At 34.7% G+C, this 13818-nt stretch overlaps 2 protein-coding genes across 2 annotated transcripts; both read left to right on the forward strand.

Annotated features, from left to right (window-relative positions):
• Window positions 1-632: 632 nt before the first annotated feature.
• Window positions 633-5843, forward strand: LOC107410266 (E3 ubiquitin-protein ligase RHF2A). Its single transcript, XM_016017676.4, has 9 exons — window positions 633-785; window positions 1575-1715; window positions 1805-1851; window positions 2791-2853; window positions 2963-3071; window positions 3166-3554; window positions 3669-3776; window positions 3874-4247; window positions 5512-5843. Exons 1-8 carry the CDS (start codon window positions 780-782, stop codon window positions 4199-4201), a joined length of 1191 nt encoding a protein of 396 aa, XP_015873162.1. The 5' UTR covers window positions 633-779; the 3' UTR covers window positions 4202-4247; window positions 5512-5843.
• A 3642-nt stretch (window positions 5844-9485) lies between these two features.
• Window positions 9486-13474, forward strand: LOC107410262 (fasciclin-like arabinogalactan protein 15). The gene is made up of 3 exons (XM_016017671.4): window positions 9486-11118; window positions 12635-12759; window positions 13017-13474. The coding sequence occupies exons 1-2, from the start codon at window positions 9792-9794 to the stop codon at window positions 12706-12708; spliced, it is 1401 nt and encodes a 466-aa protein (XP_015873157.1). The 5' UTR covers window positions 9486-9791; the 3' UTR covers window positions 12709-12759; window positions 13017-13474.
• The last annotated feature ends 344 nt before the right edge of the window (window positions 13475-13818 follow it).

Genomic DNA, 13818 nt, shown 5'->3' on the forward strand with positions numbered 1-13818 from the left:
ACTCAATTTTTTCTTATGAATGTTTTGAAAAACAATATTGACTTGTCTTGGTCAGGTTTTATCTGAAACAACTTTTTTCACATTGTATATAAGGAATAATACATATTTATTTAAGAATATGTGCTTTTTCACATTATTATTTTTTTTGACATGATTTTACCAAAATAACTCTATCATTACTTTAAAAAATATGGAAAAATCCAATCGGGAAACTAATTTGAAGCATTGTTTTGAAAATCCAAAATTCCAATTTTAAAGGCTTATATAAGATAAGATACTCTCTATACACGAAATGAATATAACCAATTAGCACACTTTTAAAAAATTAATGTATTTTTAATATACAAAATATAAATTAGATCCTTAAAAATTATGAATTATCTTGCAGTCGGAAATTACAATGTAGTAACTTGCAATAATTATATTATAAAATAGTTGGGAGGGACAAAATAAAAAATAAATAAAAGAGCGAGGCAGCAGGCAGTGGCGGGTAAGCTGAGTGGACTCGTCAAAGATATTCGGTGAGAAGGCCACGTGTCGAGACTGTAATGAGTGGAGGACCGAGCTCAGGTTCGCCACTCCGTGGCTCAAGTCTTCACCTAAAAAGTAAACAAAAACACAAGACCCAAAGCTAAAGCCCACTCTCTCTCTCTCTCTCTCTTTCTCTCTCTCTCTGCGAACCTAGGGTTTTCCTGCTTCTCAAATCTTTCATCAATTTCCAACTCCCTCTGTTTCATTACTAGGAGATCGTTTCTAGTCTCGCCTGATTGTGAATTTTCATGGAGGTAATTTCTAATTGCTTTTCATTTCTTTGGTTTCCTTTTCCTCTGCATAAAAATTCTTACTTTATTTCTTTTTGTTTGAAATCCATGGCAAGAATCTTTGCTTGATAAGAATTCCCAGTTCCAGCATCTTCGTTAGTTTTCTTCTGATTCCAATTACTGTTCTTTTTTTTCTTTTTTCTTTTTTTCTATCGATTCTACGAATAGTCAGACACGAGGTGGAATTGTACTTCTCTTTTTTTTTTTTTTTTTTTTGGAGAAAAAGAAAAAAGGAAATGAACTTTGTTTTTTTCTTTTTTTCATTCTTGATTATGCACTTTGCAGTCTGATTCTCGACTATTTTAATTTCTTAGTATGTACGAGTTTTAATTTTTTTTTTTCCCCATTTTCAATTATAGGGGATTGAAGTCCATAGCATTGTAATCCAATGGAATTTCTATTTTCTGACTTTTATTGTAATACTGAGAGCTCAAATTTTGTCTTGTGGATATTTTATCAATTTTTCTCTTGTTGTTTTTGTTTGCGACTTTTGTGTGATTCCTGTCCTGCGTCTTGTGTGTGTTAATTTTCATTTTTGGTGGCAAAATGGATAGTTAGTATATTAATTCGATAAACAGTAGGAAAGCAGAACCCAATTTATCTACTGTATACTTCAAAAACTTAAAGAGTGTTCATTCACACGTGTGGGTCATTTACTCTTAATAGAAATTGTTGTATACTTGTGTTTGTTTTTTGCCTACAATCATGTGAATCTGTAAAATTTGTTATTAACCTTAGGTTGACAATATACAGGGTCCTGGGATAGAAGAGAGCAAAAAGTCTGAGGCCCATTTGACATCAGCAGCAGCTTTCGTGGAGGGTGGAATCCAGGAGGCCTGTGATGATGCTTGTAGTATATGCCTTGAAGCATTCTGTGACAGTGATCCTTCAACGGTATGTGCATATGTTGGAAATTCTGTGTCTGATCTTTTAGTCGCTTGGTTTAGGACTTTGTTGTAAATGTTCAATATGTCTCTCTGCAGGTGACTGGTTGCAAGCATGAATTTCATCTTCAATGCATTCTTGAATGGTAATCTTTTAAAACTTCAAATTTAGGTGCTACTGGTTTGTTGGCCTTTATATTGTTTTCTTTGTAAGGATATACTGATTAATTCGAAAGTATGTACTAATTTTCTCCATCTTATTTGGCTTTGGAGGACTTTACTCTTTGTTCTGTTTGCTTTTTGTTCTTTGTGTTATGTTGAACATTTTGACACTGATAAGGGTATGGTTGGTCAGTCCAAACGTATGAAAAAGCTTTAAAAACCAATAAGTACCATGAACCAATACATGACTCTTTTTGAGTCTTATCAATATGTACCATTAACCACTTTGATTGGGGTATGCTTGTCAAGCTTTGACTTTCATTTTCTTGCTGGGGTTGTTACTAGGAGTCTTCCTGCAACATTATATTGTATATAATTATCCATCTAAATGTTTATGTTTAGCTTTAGATATAGTAGAGCATAAAACATTAGCTATACTGGTTTTTCTGTAAAAGTTGTTTAAAAAGGCTTTGAAACTTAGTTTTACTGCTTACACTGGAGATGGATTATTCTATATGATTTAGACACCCTTCATAAGCTGGTTGAGTATTATGATAGGAAAATGAGTAGTTCTTTTGCACATTCTAATAACAAATATTAACTGTAAAAGTTTCAAATTGTCAAGAAATATGTGCTTAACTGAGTTCTGATCCTTTCGCACTTTTATAGTTACTGTACTTATGAAAAAAGGGAATTACCCTTTTGGTTCCATTGTTAGGGGGAAGGGTGGTGGTGCTTTTCCATTAGAAGATTCTTTAGTCCCAATTATTTTTAATTTTTGTACATATACCTTTTAGGTTTAGGTTTAGACTGTCCTCCAGGAATCTTAAATTTTCAATCATTTGGCGGTTAAGGAGAACATCTTAAAATTTTCCGAGCATGCTAAGATGTTATAAAAATTTGAAATTGTTATTTTTCTGCAGGTGTCAGAGAAGCTCACAGTGTCCCATGTGTTGGCAACCTATCACCCTGAAGGATCCCACCAGGTCTATATATATATATATATATATATGCATGCTTATTATTATTACTATCATTATTTTTCCATTTATCATATCATACCAAAAACTTATTCTGTTCTTTTCATGCTTGTAGCCAAGAGTTACTTGAGGCGGTAGAGCAAGAAAGGAGTTTTAGGTTCAATCCGTCTAGAAATACTACAATATTTCATCATCCAACTCTTGGAGACTTTGAACTGCAGCATGTTCGTAATAGACCGTTTATTTCTCAGAAATGTAGTTATATATAAGTTGAATCGCTTTTAGCAGGATCGTACTAAATATGATTTTACATTCCAGTTACCAGTAGGTACTAATGATGCTGAACTTGAAGAGCGTATAATCCAGCACTTGGCTGCTGCTGCGGCAATGGGGAGAGCACGCCATATTGCTAGAAGGGAAGGTCAAAGGAATAGGCCATCAGCTCAGGGCCGTCAACAATTTTTGGTATTTTCAACTCATCCGAATTCACCACCTGCTGCTCCTGCTTCTTCCTCCCCATCTCAGAGGGGTGAATCTGAACCAGTTCCCCCAGTCACGGAAGCTTTCCCATCTCCTGCAAATTTGGAAGAAGAATCATCCCAACTGATTGCTTCACTACCTGCTACCCAAGCTGACCATGTATCTGCCTCAGCGTCTGGGTCAAGTGTTCATGCTGCTGGACAACATGGATCGCCCTTGAATAATAGGTGCATGCTTTCGCTTAATTATCAGGGTTTTCCAGTATTTGATTAGTTTATTATTCATTCATCTTTGAATTGTCCTTTCTTTCTCTATAATTATGTCTTATAATTTTTCTTTAGGAGGTCTCCTAATCAGTCATCCCCAAGCAGTCAAGATAGAGCTGGGCCGTCAGACTTGCAATCCTTTTCAGAATCTCTGAAGTCTCGCTTTAATGCGGTGTCAATGAAGTATGAATTATGGTTTTGCATATATATTTTTTTGAATGAGGTTGAAAGATCTAATGATTTTCTCTCTTCTAACTTCATTATTTGTTTTCGTTTTTAGATACAAAGAATCTATTTCAAAGAGCACAAGAGGTTGGAAGGAGAGATTGTTCTCACGCAACACTTCCATGTCAGATCTTGGTTCTGAAGTTAAAAGGGAGGTTAATGCAGGCATTGCAACTGTATCACGCATGATGGAACGTTTGGAAACCAGAGATAACGGTGAAACCAGAGACAATAGCAGAACCGATGGTGCATCTGTGTCAAATAATTTGGATAATTCAGTTGCAGAACCAGACAATAGGCGGATATCAGAGAGCAGTGGCGACAATACTTTAAATAACACCAGTATGCAAGCTCCATGTGCTGCAGGTTCTAGTTCAAATTAAGGACTACTAAGCAATGACATCAACTCAAAGCAGTTCTCCTGAAACGGTAAATTTTGAATTGGACTTTGTCTGCTTTGAGAACTTCATATATAGAACCACAATCTTTGTAAATTAATGCTGTCCGCTGGCATACTTTTCCTGTCTCTAATTTGGTTGCACGTTTTTCATGTTTTTCTCCTGTATCTGGTTTCTTTCCTAGTTTTCACAATTCTCTTCACTTGTCTTCAATCATTTAGCTGCTAGTTGCTTTTTTCTTACTGCTTATGTAATAGTTGCAATTCCTGCAAACCAGCAAAATCATTTTTTTGAAAATAATTTTCTTAGAAGTTATTTTAACTCCTAGTAACCATTGCTTTTTTACTTTCTTCTTTAGTATGGAATTTTGATGGAGTAAAAATTGCTCGAACTTCAAAGTGATGAGTTTGAAGATATGGGAGTGCAATAGCCATCTCTGTGCTAGCATCACTATCCTTTTTAGGAGCTAATGTATCTAATAAAACACATGGTAGCCATGGATCTAACTAAGCAATCAAATTTCCATTGCTTAATTTTTCTTCTCGTGTGTTTCATGGTGTTAATTGATTGGCCTTGTGGAACCTTGTTGAACCATGTGTCTGTTTTGTATCAGCCATTTCTCGGTAGGTTAAGACCTTTGGTAGTTTAGACCATGATTTTAGTTTTTCCAAAATTCTGGAGTGTGAACACGCGATGAAGCCGACTAATCTGCTGGTTTCAAAAGGTGATCTTGAAAAGTATCAACACAGAGATAAGTGTGAAGATTTTTTATGAGGCACAATTTGCAAGGACGAAAAAATAAATGATTAGATTACTAAAGTTTGCATAAGAATGATGTGTGTGAAAGACCTTTGCTTCCAGGTGGTCTAGTAGTGGCTGAAATCTGGTATGGAAGCTCAGAGAGAAAAATTAAATGTATTTGCCATTTAAATTCATTGTCATCCCTACTAAAAGCCAAGAAACTTTTCCCGGTAAAGATGCTAACTAACTAAGGTTGCTCTCCTTTGTTAATTTGATATAATAAAAGCCTTAATTTAAAAGAGCATCAGATATAACTATCATTGAAATTACATTGGTAGATATGCATGAACCGTGCCAGCATTTTCAATTGTTAAATTGATTGCTAATATTAGACTAATAAGTACAGAGGATTGCATGCTAATTCGAGTTACCTTATCGTATTTGAATCTGCTGTTCTTGTATGTTTGGGTTTTTTGTCTATTATAAGTTCCTAGTGGACACTGCCTATTTTGATGTACTTTTTTGCTCATATACGAAATTTATTTTGTTTTCAGGTGGAATCCCTATTTCCTAGGTATGTTCTGCTCTGGATATGATGCTTTGCATCCCTATTCGAGCTGGTTGGTAGTCTTTTACCATTTGGAAAGAGTATTGTTGATCTGATTCTCAATAAAAGAACTTAGAGATTAAGAACAGGCCAAAAAAAAAAAAAAATTAAAATTATATATGTATGTTTAAAACTGGAAACTGTTTGTAAATTGGTTTATATTTAAAACTTATTGAGATATTTATGAGTATTGCATGCTAGTATTTTGTAATAGTTCTTTGATATATTTGAATCTTAAACCCAATAAATATATATATACACATAGACAAATTGCATGTATATTCACTTTTCATGAGATTATTTAGTGTCATGTTATTATGTGTGGGAATATATTCGTATGAATGACCATGCTTTCGTTGGCAATCCACGCCCCAAGAATTCTTTATGCAATATTTCTTCCTTTGGTATTTTTGGATGCTTACATATTATGGGCAAAAATATTCTCCAAGCTTAGTCCTTCAATTTTTCGGGTGGTCTGTGATCTTCCATGCACAGAGTCAAAGTATAGAATCGAAACAGGTCATCTACTGGTCTTCCATCTCTGACTCTATTCCTAAACAAATGACTCTACCTGCAGCCAACAGTATCTTTTGGGAATTATGTTGAACGGGTTGATCCTCCCTCCCTCCTTTGATTTAGCAACTTATCCCAAAGGGCTCATTCATTATTGTTAAGGTGACATGATCTAAACATTATACTTTTAAAGGCATTTTCAGACATTATATATTTTCTATAAATGTGAAATTTTTTTGAAAGTCAATATTTTTTTCCAAAAAAAAAAAAATGTTAATAAAATATTTGATTAATTAATAACCATAAATAAGCACCTAAATATCTAGGCTGTCAAATTCAATGCCATAACTCAACAATACACATTCACCATGCTCTTAGAAATGGAAGAATTATTTTGGATTAGTCAGATTGTGACATTCAACAAAATTAAATCCAATGGCTAAATTTGTGTCATATATCATTATTGTTAAATAGGAAATATTTCAATTAGCCATTAATTAGTGTGTTAATTTTCTTTTATGGTTTAGAATTAAAAAAAATCAAATATGACAACTCAAAATAGAATTTTGAGTTGATTACTATGAAGAAACAAAATACTAAAACTTCTCACACACACATACACACACACCTACTCTAGATATATAAAGAATTAAAGAATAAAACAAGTAAAAACAAAAAATCATAATTTAAAAGCAAAGAATGCATAATTTGCCATATAATGTATGCTTTGTAAAATATATATATATATATATATATATATATATTTACTCTCTTTTTTTTTCTTTTTTTTTTCAATAATCAGTTAGCAATTTAAGTTTAGAAAGTCATATTTGATTATTTTATTTTAAATTCTAAACTATAAAAGGAAAGTAAAACTAATTAATGACCAAGAAAAATGTTTGATATTTAATATAATAAAGGATTTATGATGATAAAGTAAATTAGATATATATGATTTATATGATTTGATGGTTATAAATCATTACACCCTATAATCCTTCTTTATAAATTATTTATCATATCAAATACAATAATAACATGACACAAATTTAGACATTGATTGAAGCCAATTTTGTTGACATATCATAATTTGGCTATTTCAAATTGAGATTCTCTACTTCCTTACAAGTAGAGAGGATCATTGTGCCTATATATTAGCTTTGTTTTGAGAAAATAATTATAAAAAATCTTGATCGGTAACTGTTTTTAATATTTAAGAAAAGAGTTAAAAAAAAAAATAACAGAAAACGACGATGATTTTTAAAACATATTTGAAAATCACTATAAAAGTTTGTATAACAAAAATAAATTGAAAAATGAATAATAATACTAATAATAATAATAAACAAACACACAAACAAACAAACACTTATTAGATGATTATTCTCTATGTTATATCAAATTATTTAGTCCCACCTCTCCAAATGATTTCTTCTCATGTGATTCTTAATGTCTTTTAGCTCAATGCCATTATACTATTATAAAGAGATTGACTAAGTACATTATATATATAGATATATATTAATTTATTAGTCTCAAATTGGAGGATTTGTCTTATTATTATTATTATTATTATATACATATGTATATATTATAATTTAGTTAATTTAATGCTATTAATTAGCTTGCTTTCAATTAGGAAAAAAAAAGGTGTGGGAAAGTTGTTTATGCTCTCCAAGGTGCTATATATAGTTCAGTAAATATACATATATTTTATTTTCATTTTTTATCTTGAAAGTTGAATGAAAGTGGTATCGGTATAGAAAGAATTTCAGAAAGCTAAGAGAGACCATGTTTTATGTAAAATACTAAAATGTAGTGCATGATGTGTATTCACATTGTCTATGATAATACTAGACGACATCATTTTTTGTTTCAACAAAAATATGTGTATTCAATAATTTTTTCAATGCCAATAAAATTGTCTACTGTAAAATGCATGCTGCCGACAAATTTAGTAACAAATATTAAAAAAAAAAGGAAAATGAAAATGAAAAGTGTCACATTGTCAAAAATAAAGATAAACTCATCAATGGGTGCACCAACGAACTCGTAAAACCAACCCCGCAAGTCCAATACGGAAAGCTACAATACTAATACCATTAATCAACTCTGCCTGTTGAAAATTCTATCAAGAAGACTCATAGCCCTTCGGCAGGAGAGATGTCTCGTTCAATTTGTTTCGTTTTTTATATATATATAAAAAAAAAAAGCTCAATAAACCAAAAACAATATAAATTATAATTTTAGCTTAAGAGGTTGAGATAATATGTGTGGGTTAGATTACTAATTTTGTGAAAGTTTATGTCCCAAACGAATGTATCATAATTATCAGTGTTCATTATCAATTATTACAAAGCAAATTTATTAGTTGCTAATAATAATTAATATTCATGATTTATATATAATCAAATAAAATGATAAAACTAATTTTGTTTTCATTTTATGTAAATTTTTTCTTTTCTAGTATTGGTATGATATTAACATTAGGTTTAATAAAACATAATAAACTATACATAGATGCTTTTTAACTTATAGAATTGATACTATAGTCAGAATTTTATGAGCAGTAGAAAAGGAAAAAAAAAAAAAAATCTGTGAATTAATTGAGTAAACTTTGGCATGTAATAGTGGGACAAAAACAGCTTGCAAAAGTAGCATGGGAATTGATATTAAGCAAACAAGTTGTTATAGGGAGGTAGAGGCACCCAAATAATAATAATAAATAAATAAATAAATAATAATGAAAAATAATGTGATTAATTGATCACCAAGACAGCAATATCTTGTCACTTCCTCTGCTTGTGCTGACTGCTTCTTAGGCAGCCAGCCAAGCCATTTCTATCTTTGTTTGACCAATAACCACAGTCACAAAACGGTGTGCTCTATTAGTCTATTTCATTATAGGAAAAATTCATATTAATTATTATTGAAGTGTGATAATAAGGCATGAGAATAAGTGAAAAATACGTTGGACCGAAAATAAAAAAATTAAAAAAAAAAGAGTAAAAGTTAAAAAGAAATATATAAAAAAAGAGAGTGAAAAAAAGAAAAAGTAGAAGAGAGTCAAAAGCCAGCCAAAAGGGTAAAAAAGAGCGCAAAGCCGAGTAGAAGCCAAGAGACCATAAAGCCAGAAGAGTTTTTTGAGAGATGTGACGTGGACCCTACTCCATTACTATTCCCACTCTCTCACTCTCAGCTTTGTTTGTCCGAATCTTCCACTGTTGCTATCTCCTGCTCCCATTCTCATTACCTTTCACACAGCTTTGTCCAACCCATGTTTGCCACGTTTACGTTAAATATTTTTTCCCTTTCCTATCCTTGCATTACCGGAACCGACACTTCCATTTACCAACCTCAGTTATTAATTAATCTCTCGCTCTCGCTCGCGCTCTCTCTCTCTTTCTTTCTCACACTTCCATTATCAAACACACCCAACGAAACTCATTGACTCGCTGTGAAAACACAGAAAACAAAAACCAAAAAAAGAAAATGAAAAAGCGAAAACAAAGGAAAAAAACCACATAATCTATGCTCTCTCTCTCTCTCTCTCTCTCTCTCTCTACTCAACCGTCAACAACACCCACAGACACCCAATACAGCTATACTTTCTCTCTCTAAAACCCCACACACACACACACACACACACACACTTTCTCCTTCTGAATCTGCCGCCGACATTTTCTTCTCCTTCATTCTTCTTCCGTGGTCGCCATGGATGATCTACGCATCCCTGGCGCCTCTACTCTCTTCCTTCTCTTCCTACTCCTCCTTCCCGGAATATCCCTCGCATTGCCGGAATATTCCCTCACCAGGTCCTCTTCCACCGCCAACTCCTCCGTTCAGATCAACTCCAACTCCGTCCTTGTCGCCCTCCTCGACTCGCATTACACCGAACTCGCCGAGCTCGTCGAGAAGGCTCTCCTCCTTCAGACCCTCGAGGAGGCCGTTGGGTCTCACAACATCACCATCTTCGCACCCAAGAATGAAGCTTTGGAGAGGGACTTGGACCCTGAGTTCAAGCGCTTCTTGCTCGAACCCGGTAATCTGAAATCTCTCCAGAAGCTGCTTTTGTTCCATGTCATTCCGACCCGGATCCCATCCGACGAGTGGCCTGGAAAGTCCGGGTTGGTTTCACACCTCACGCTCTCCTCCGATGAGCATCTCCACCTGGAGCATCATAGTTCCGGTGAGAAGACCGTGGATCTCGCGCGCGTGGTCCAACCCGATGCCGTGACCCGACCCGACGGTGTGATCCATGGGATCGAACGGTTGTTGATCCCGCGGACGGTGGTCGACGACTTCAACCGCCGGCGGAATCTCCGGTCAATTACGGCAGTGAAACCGGAAGGAGCACCGGAGGTAGACCCCAGGACTCACAGGCTGAAGAAACCGGCTCCGCCGGCGAAACCCGGTTCGCCACCGGCACTTCCCATATTCGATGCTTTGGCTCCCGGACCTTCATTGGCTCCAGCTCCGGCGCCGGGACCAGGAGGCAAGCACCATCATTTCGACGGCGAGACCCAGGTTAAGGATTTCATCCATACGCTGCTGCACTACGGTGGGTACAACGAGATGGCCGATATTTTGGTGAATTTGACGTCGTTGGCCAGCGAGATGGGCCGGCTGGTCTCGGAGGGATACGTGCTCACTGTTTTGGCTCCGAACGACGAGGCTATGGCGAAGCTGACCACGGACCAGCTGAGCGAGCCCGGTGCGCCGGAGCAGATAATGTACTACCATCTGATTCCGGAGTACCAGACGGAGGAGAGTATGTACAATGCCGTGAGGCGCTTTGGGAAGGTCCGGTACGATACACTCCGGCTGCCACATAAGGTCGTCGCCGAAGAAGCCGATGGGTCCGTAAAATTCGGGCACGGAGACGGGTCGGCGTATTTGTTCGACCCGGATATCTACACCGACGGCCGGATTTCGGTGCAGGGGATTGATGGGGTTTTGTTCCCACCGGAGGAGGTTAAGGAGACCAAATCCGTTGGCAAAACGGTTCAACCCGCCAAAGTTGTGGCCAAGCCCAGAAGAGGTATTTTACTTTTAATTTTTAATTTTTATTGTGTGAAGTAAAAGTTACTTTAGATAATTGCTTGTGAATGTGGACTTAGTCATGGCTAAAAGTAAAATTATAAATTTGACTTTTTTTTTTTTCTCTCTTTTTTATTGTGGATCTTTCCTTTATGATTTTGATAATTGCTTCCAATAGAAATTATTAATGTTTGTTTTGAAGTGTGGACACTGTGTAGTACAAGTGGCTAAAGTTGGTTCCTTGAATTGGGGTATTTGGCATCTGAGTTTGGAAAATAGTTTCCATTAATCATGTGGAAAGTTTTAGGGGTTCTGAATGTGATATAGAAAGACAATAGATTAGTTAAAATACCATGTGTATTCGGTGATCCATATATTATATTACTTTCTCTTTATTGAACTTCCCTAGATCATTTAAATGAGGCATTTATTATGCATTTTATTTTGGATTTTCACTATCTCGTCCATTTTACATTGAGCTTCGTTGAATCTTTGTTTCTGTATGTGTTTCTGTATTATACGTGATTTCCATTTGTGTTTCTCTTTTTTATAACGCTACAGTTGTCAAAGTTTAGTATGAAAATGGCCTTATTTTTTGGTATATCATGAGCAAATATAAATGGGGTAAATATAGATAGCTTTGATGATTTATAGATTAGCCTAAAATGGACACGTGCATAGTCAGGCTAGATGCGCCACGGTTGCCAAATGGCAGCCTGTGGCGCTGTCCAGCGTAACTTGCTGCCGGCACAGAACTGAATAGCATGTCTCAAAATAAATTGGGTTGGGATGTTTTCAGAATTTTCTATAATTGTGTTTGAAGAATAGAACCTTTAAACAGAGCACAAAATCCAGCTGTTGGTGATAGCACGGTTTTTGTCTTTTGGTTACCTTTATAGTGATTATTTTTCTTAATTGACAGCTATGGTTTATATTGACTTTTTGCATTTAAAATTGCCAAAAGGACTTATCTCAAGTATAAATTAACAATATAATAAATTAGTTGGAGACTGTCATTTTCGTTACTATTGCGTTTATGAATTTATTGTGGCTTTCACATTACGTCAAAAACATTAATTGTGGGTTCTTTTCTACTACAACTCCTAATTATGTTAAAAATGAAAATGCAAAATACTATTTCAGCGTTAGCTGGTTTTATAGGATATCAATAAATAGGATGTTGATTGACAATTAAGTTAGAAAGTAAAGTCCTGAATATTGCCCAAGAAGTTGATGCTGCCTTATCTCATTGATAACTAAGATTTGTAGCTCCACTAACTATCGATTTATTCCTTTTATGTAATTGAATTTCTTAAAACTAATATATGGGAACTACTTAAGTGGATTTTTGTTTCCAAAATATTGTTATTGCTGTGTGGCATAGCATGGTATGAACAGTATCATGTTTTTGTTCAGTTTTTTACTTGAACATTGTTATATAAAACTATATATATATATATATATACACATCGAATCCAAGTTCTTGAAAATTAAATTTGGAATTTGTTAATTGGCAGGAAAATTACTAGAAGTAGCCTGTCGAATGCTATGGACCTTCGGACAGGAGTCACGGTTCACCACTTGCCAATGATATGTGCCTCAAGTATCCTCAGGCTGGCTTGTTTGGTGGAAAGTGGCTAAGGTAGTAATCTCTTTCTCATGGTTCGTTATCTTTATGCTACAAATCTGTCTAAGTTTTGCTGTCTGGTTTACAATCTTGGATCATATTTATAAGATCAACCTGCATCTCTATCAACATTGTCTAAAGGTTTTCCTGGTTTATGGTCAACAACAAACCTGAAAATCGGCAATTTCAATTACCAAAAACTTTCTTATTTCGTCTGAAGTGTTACGTGAAGATTGTATGGATTAATGAGATTTTGCTTTTTTGTGATGCAGAGTTGTTGAGGTTGATACAGTTGCAAATGGTGTAAAAAATGGTATGGAAAAACTAAGGGAAGCTTTCTTGAAATGGAGAGTAGCCACGACCTTTGTTGTTGTATTCCTTTCTTGTCCTTCCTTCTCTGTTTTTATTTTTATTTTTATTTTTTTCTCTCTCTCTCTCTTTCTTGGTGGCCTTTTTGTGGGTTTGGGTCTTGGAGACGGAGAAGTAAAATCCACTCTAGTTTTCCCAAATATATACTTATTTTTAATTAAGTACATAGTGATATTTTTTGATATCTTTCTAGGGGTGGTTTGTGTTAGTAGGGTTTGAGCTTGTGTGTAATGAAAGACAAAGATTGGCTGGGGCAGAGAGTGTTTGTGTTGCAAGTTTTCATTTGCCCATTTGAATAACAAACTATATGCAGAAATTGCTGTCAAAAGTGCAATAAAAAAACCATTCTTTCCTGTAATAATGTTGTCTTCTATCCTTGTGATAATCTTTCTCCCTTCTGGCCCTTCTATTCTTTTCTCTCAATATATATTCTTGCCAATCATTTCATTATCTCTTTATTTATTTTGAGTTTTTTTGGTTCAAAATTTCGGATCATATGCTAATCATGTGTTTCATTTGCTTAATTTTAATTGGCACAGCTTCAAGACATGGTGCAGTTGACCTGCTACCTTAGATATATTGTTCAGCATTTTTTTTTTTTTTCTTTTTCTTCTACATTTCTGCAAATTCACATTGATAAAATAATAAAATACTAAGAAAAAGAAGAAACTTCTTGTTGTCAACCTCTTGACCCGTCTGGAGATT

Source organism: Ziziphus jujuba, chromosome 10 (genome assembly GCF_031755915.1).
Source record: "Ziziphus jujuba cultivar Dongzao chromosome 10, ASM3175591v1".
Taxonomy (NCBI): domain Eukaryota; kingdom Viridiplantae; phylum Streptophyta; class Magnoliopsida; order Rosales; family Rhamnaceae; genus Ziziphus; species Ziziphus jujuba.

Coding starts and splice junctions, on each gene's coding strand:
- LOC107410266 (XM_016017676.4), top strand. Junction 1,716..1,804: donor GTGACAGTGATCCTTCAACG/GTATGTGCATAT, acceptor GTCTCTCTGCAG/GTGACTGGTTGCAAGCATGA. Junction 3,777..3,873: donor TTTAATGCGGTGTCAATGAA/GTATGAATTATG, acceptor TTTCGTTTTTAG/ATACAAAGAATCTATTTCAA.
- LOC107410262 (XM_016017671.4), top strand. CDS start 9,792: ATGGATGATCTACGCATCCCTGGCGCCTCTACTCTCTTCCTTCTCTTC. Junction 11,119..12,634: donor TGTGGCCAAGCCCAGAAGAG/GTATTTTACTTT, acceptor GTTAATTGGCAG/GAAAATTACTAGAAGTAGCC.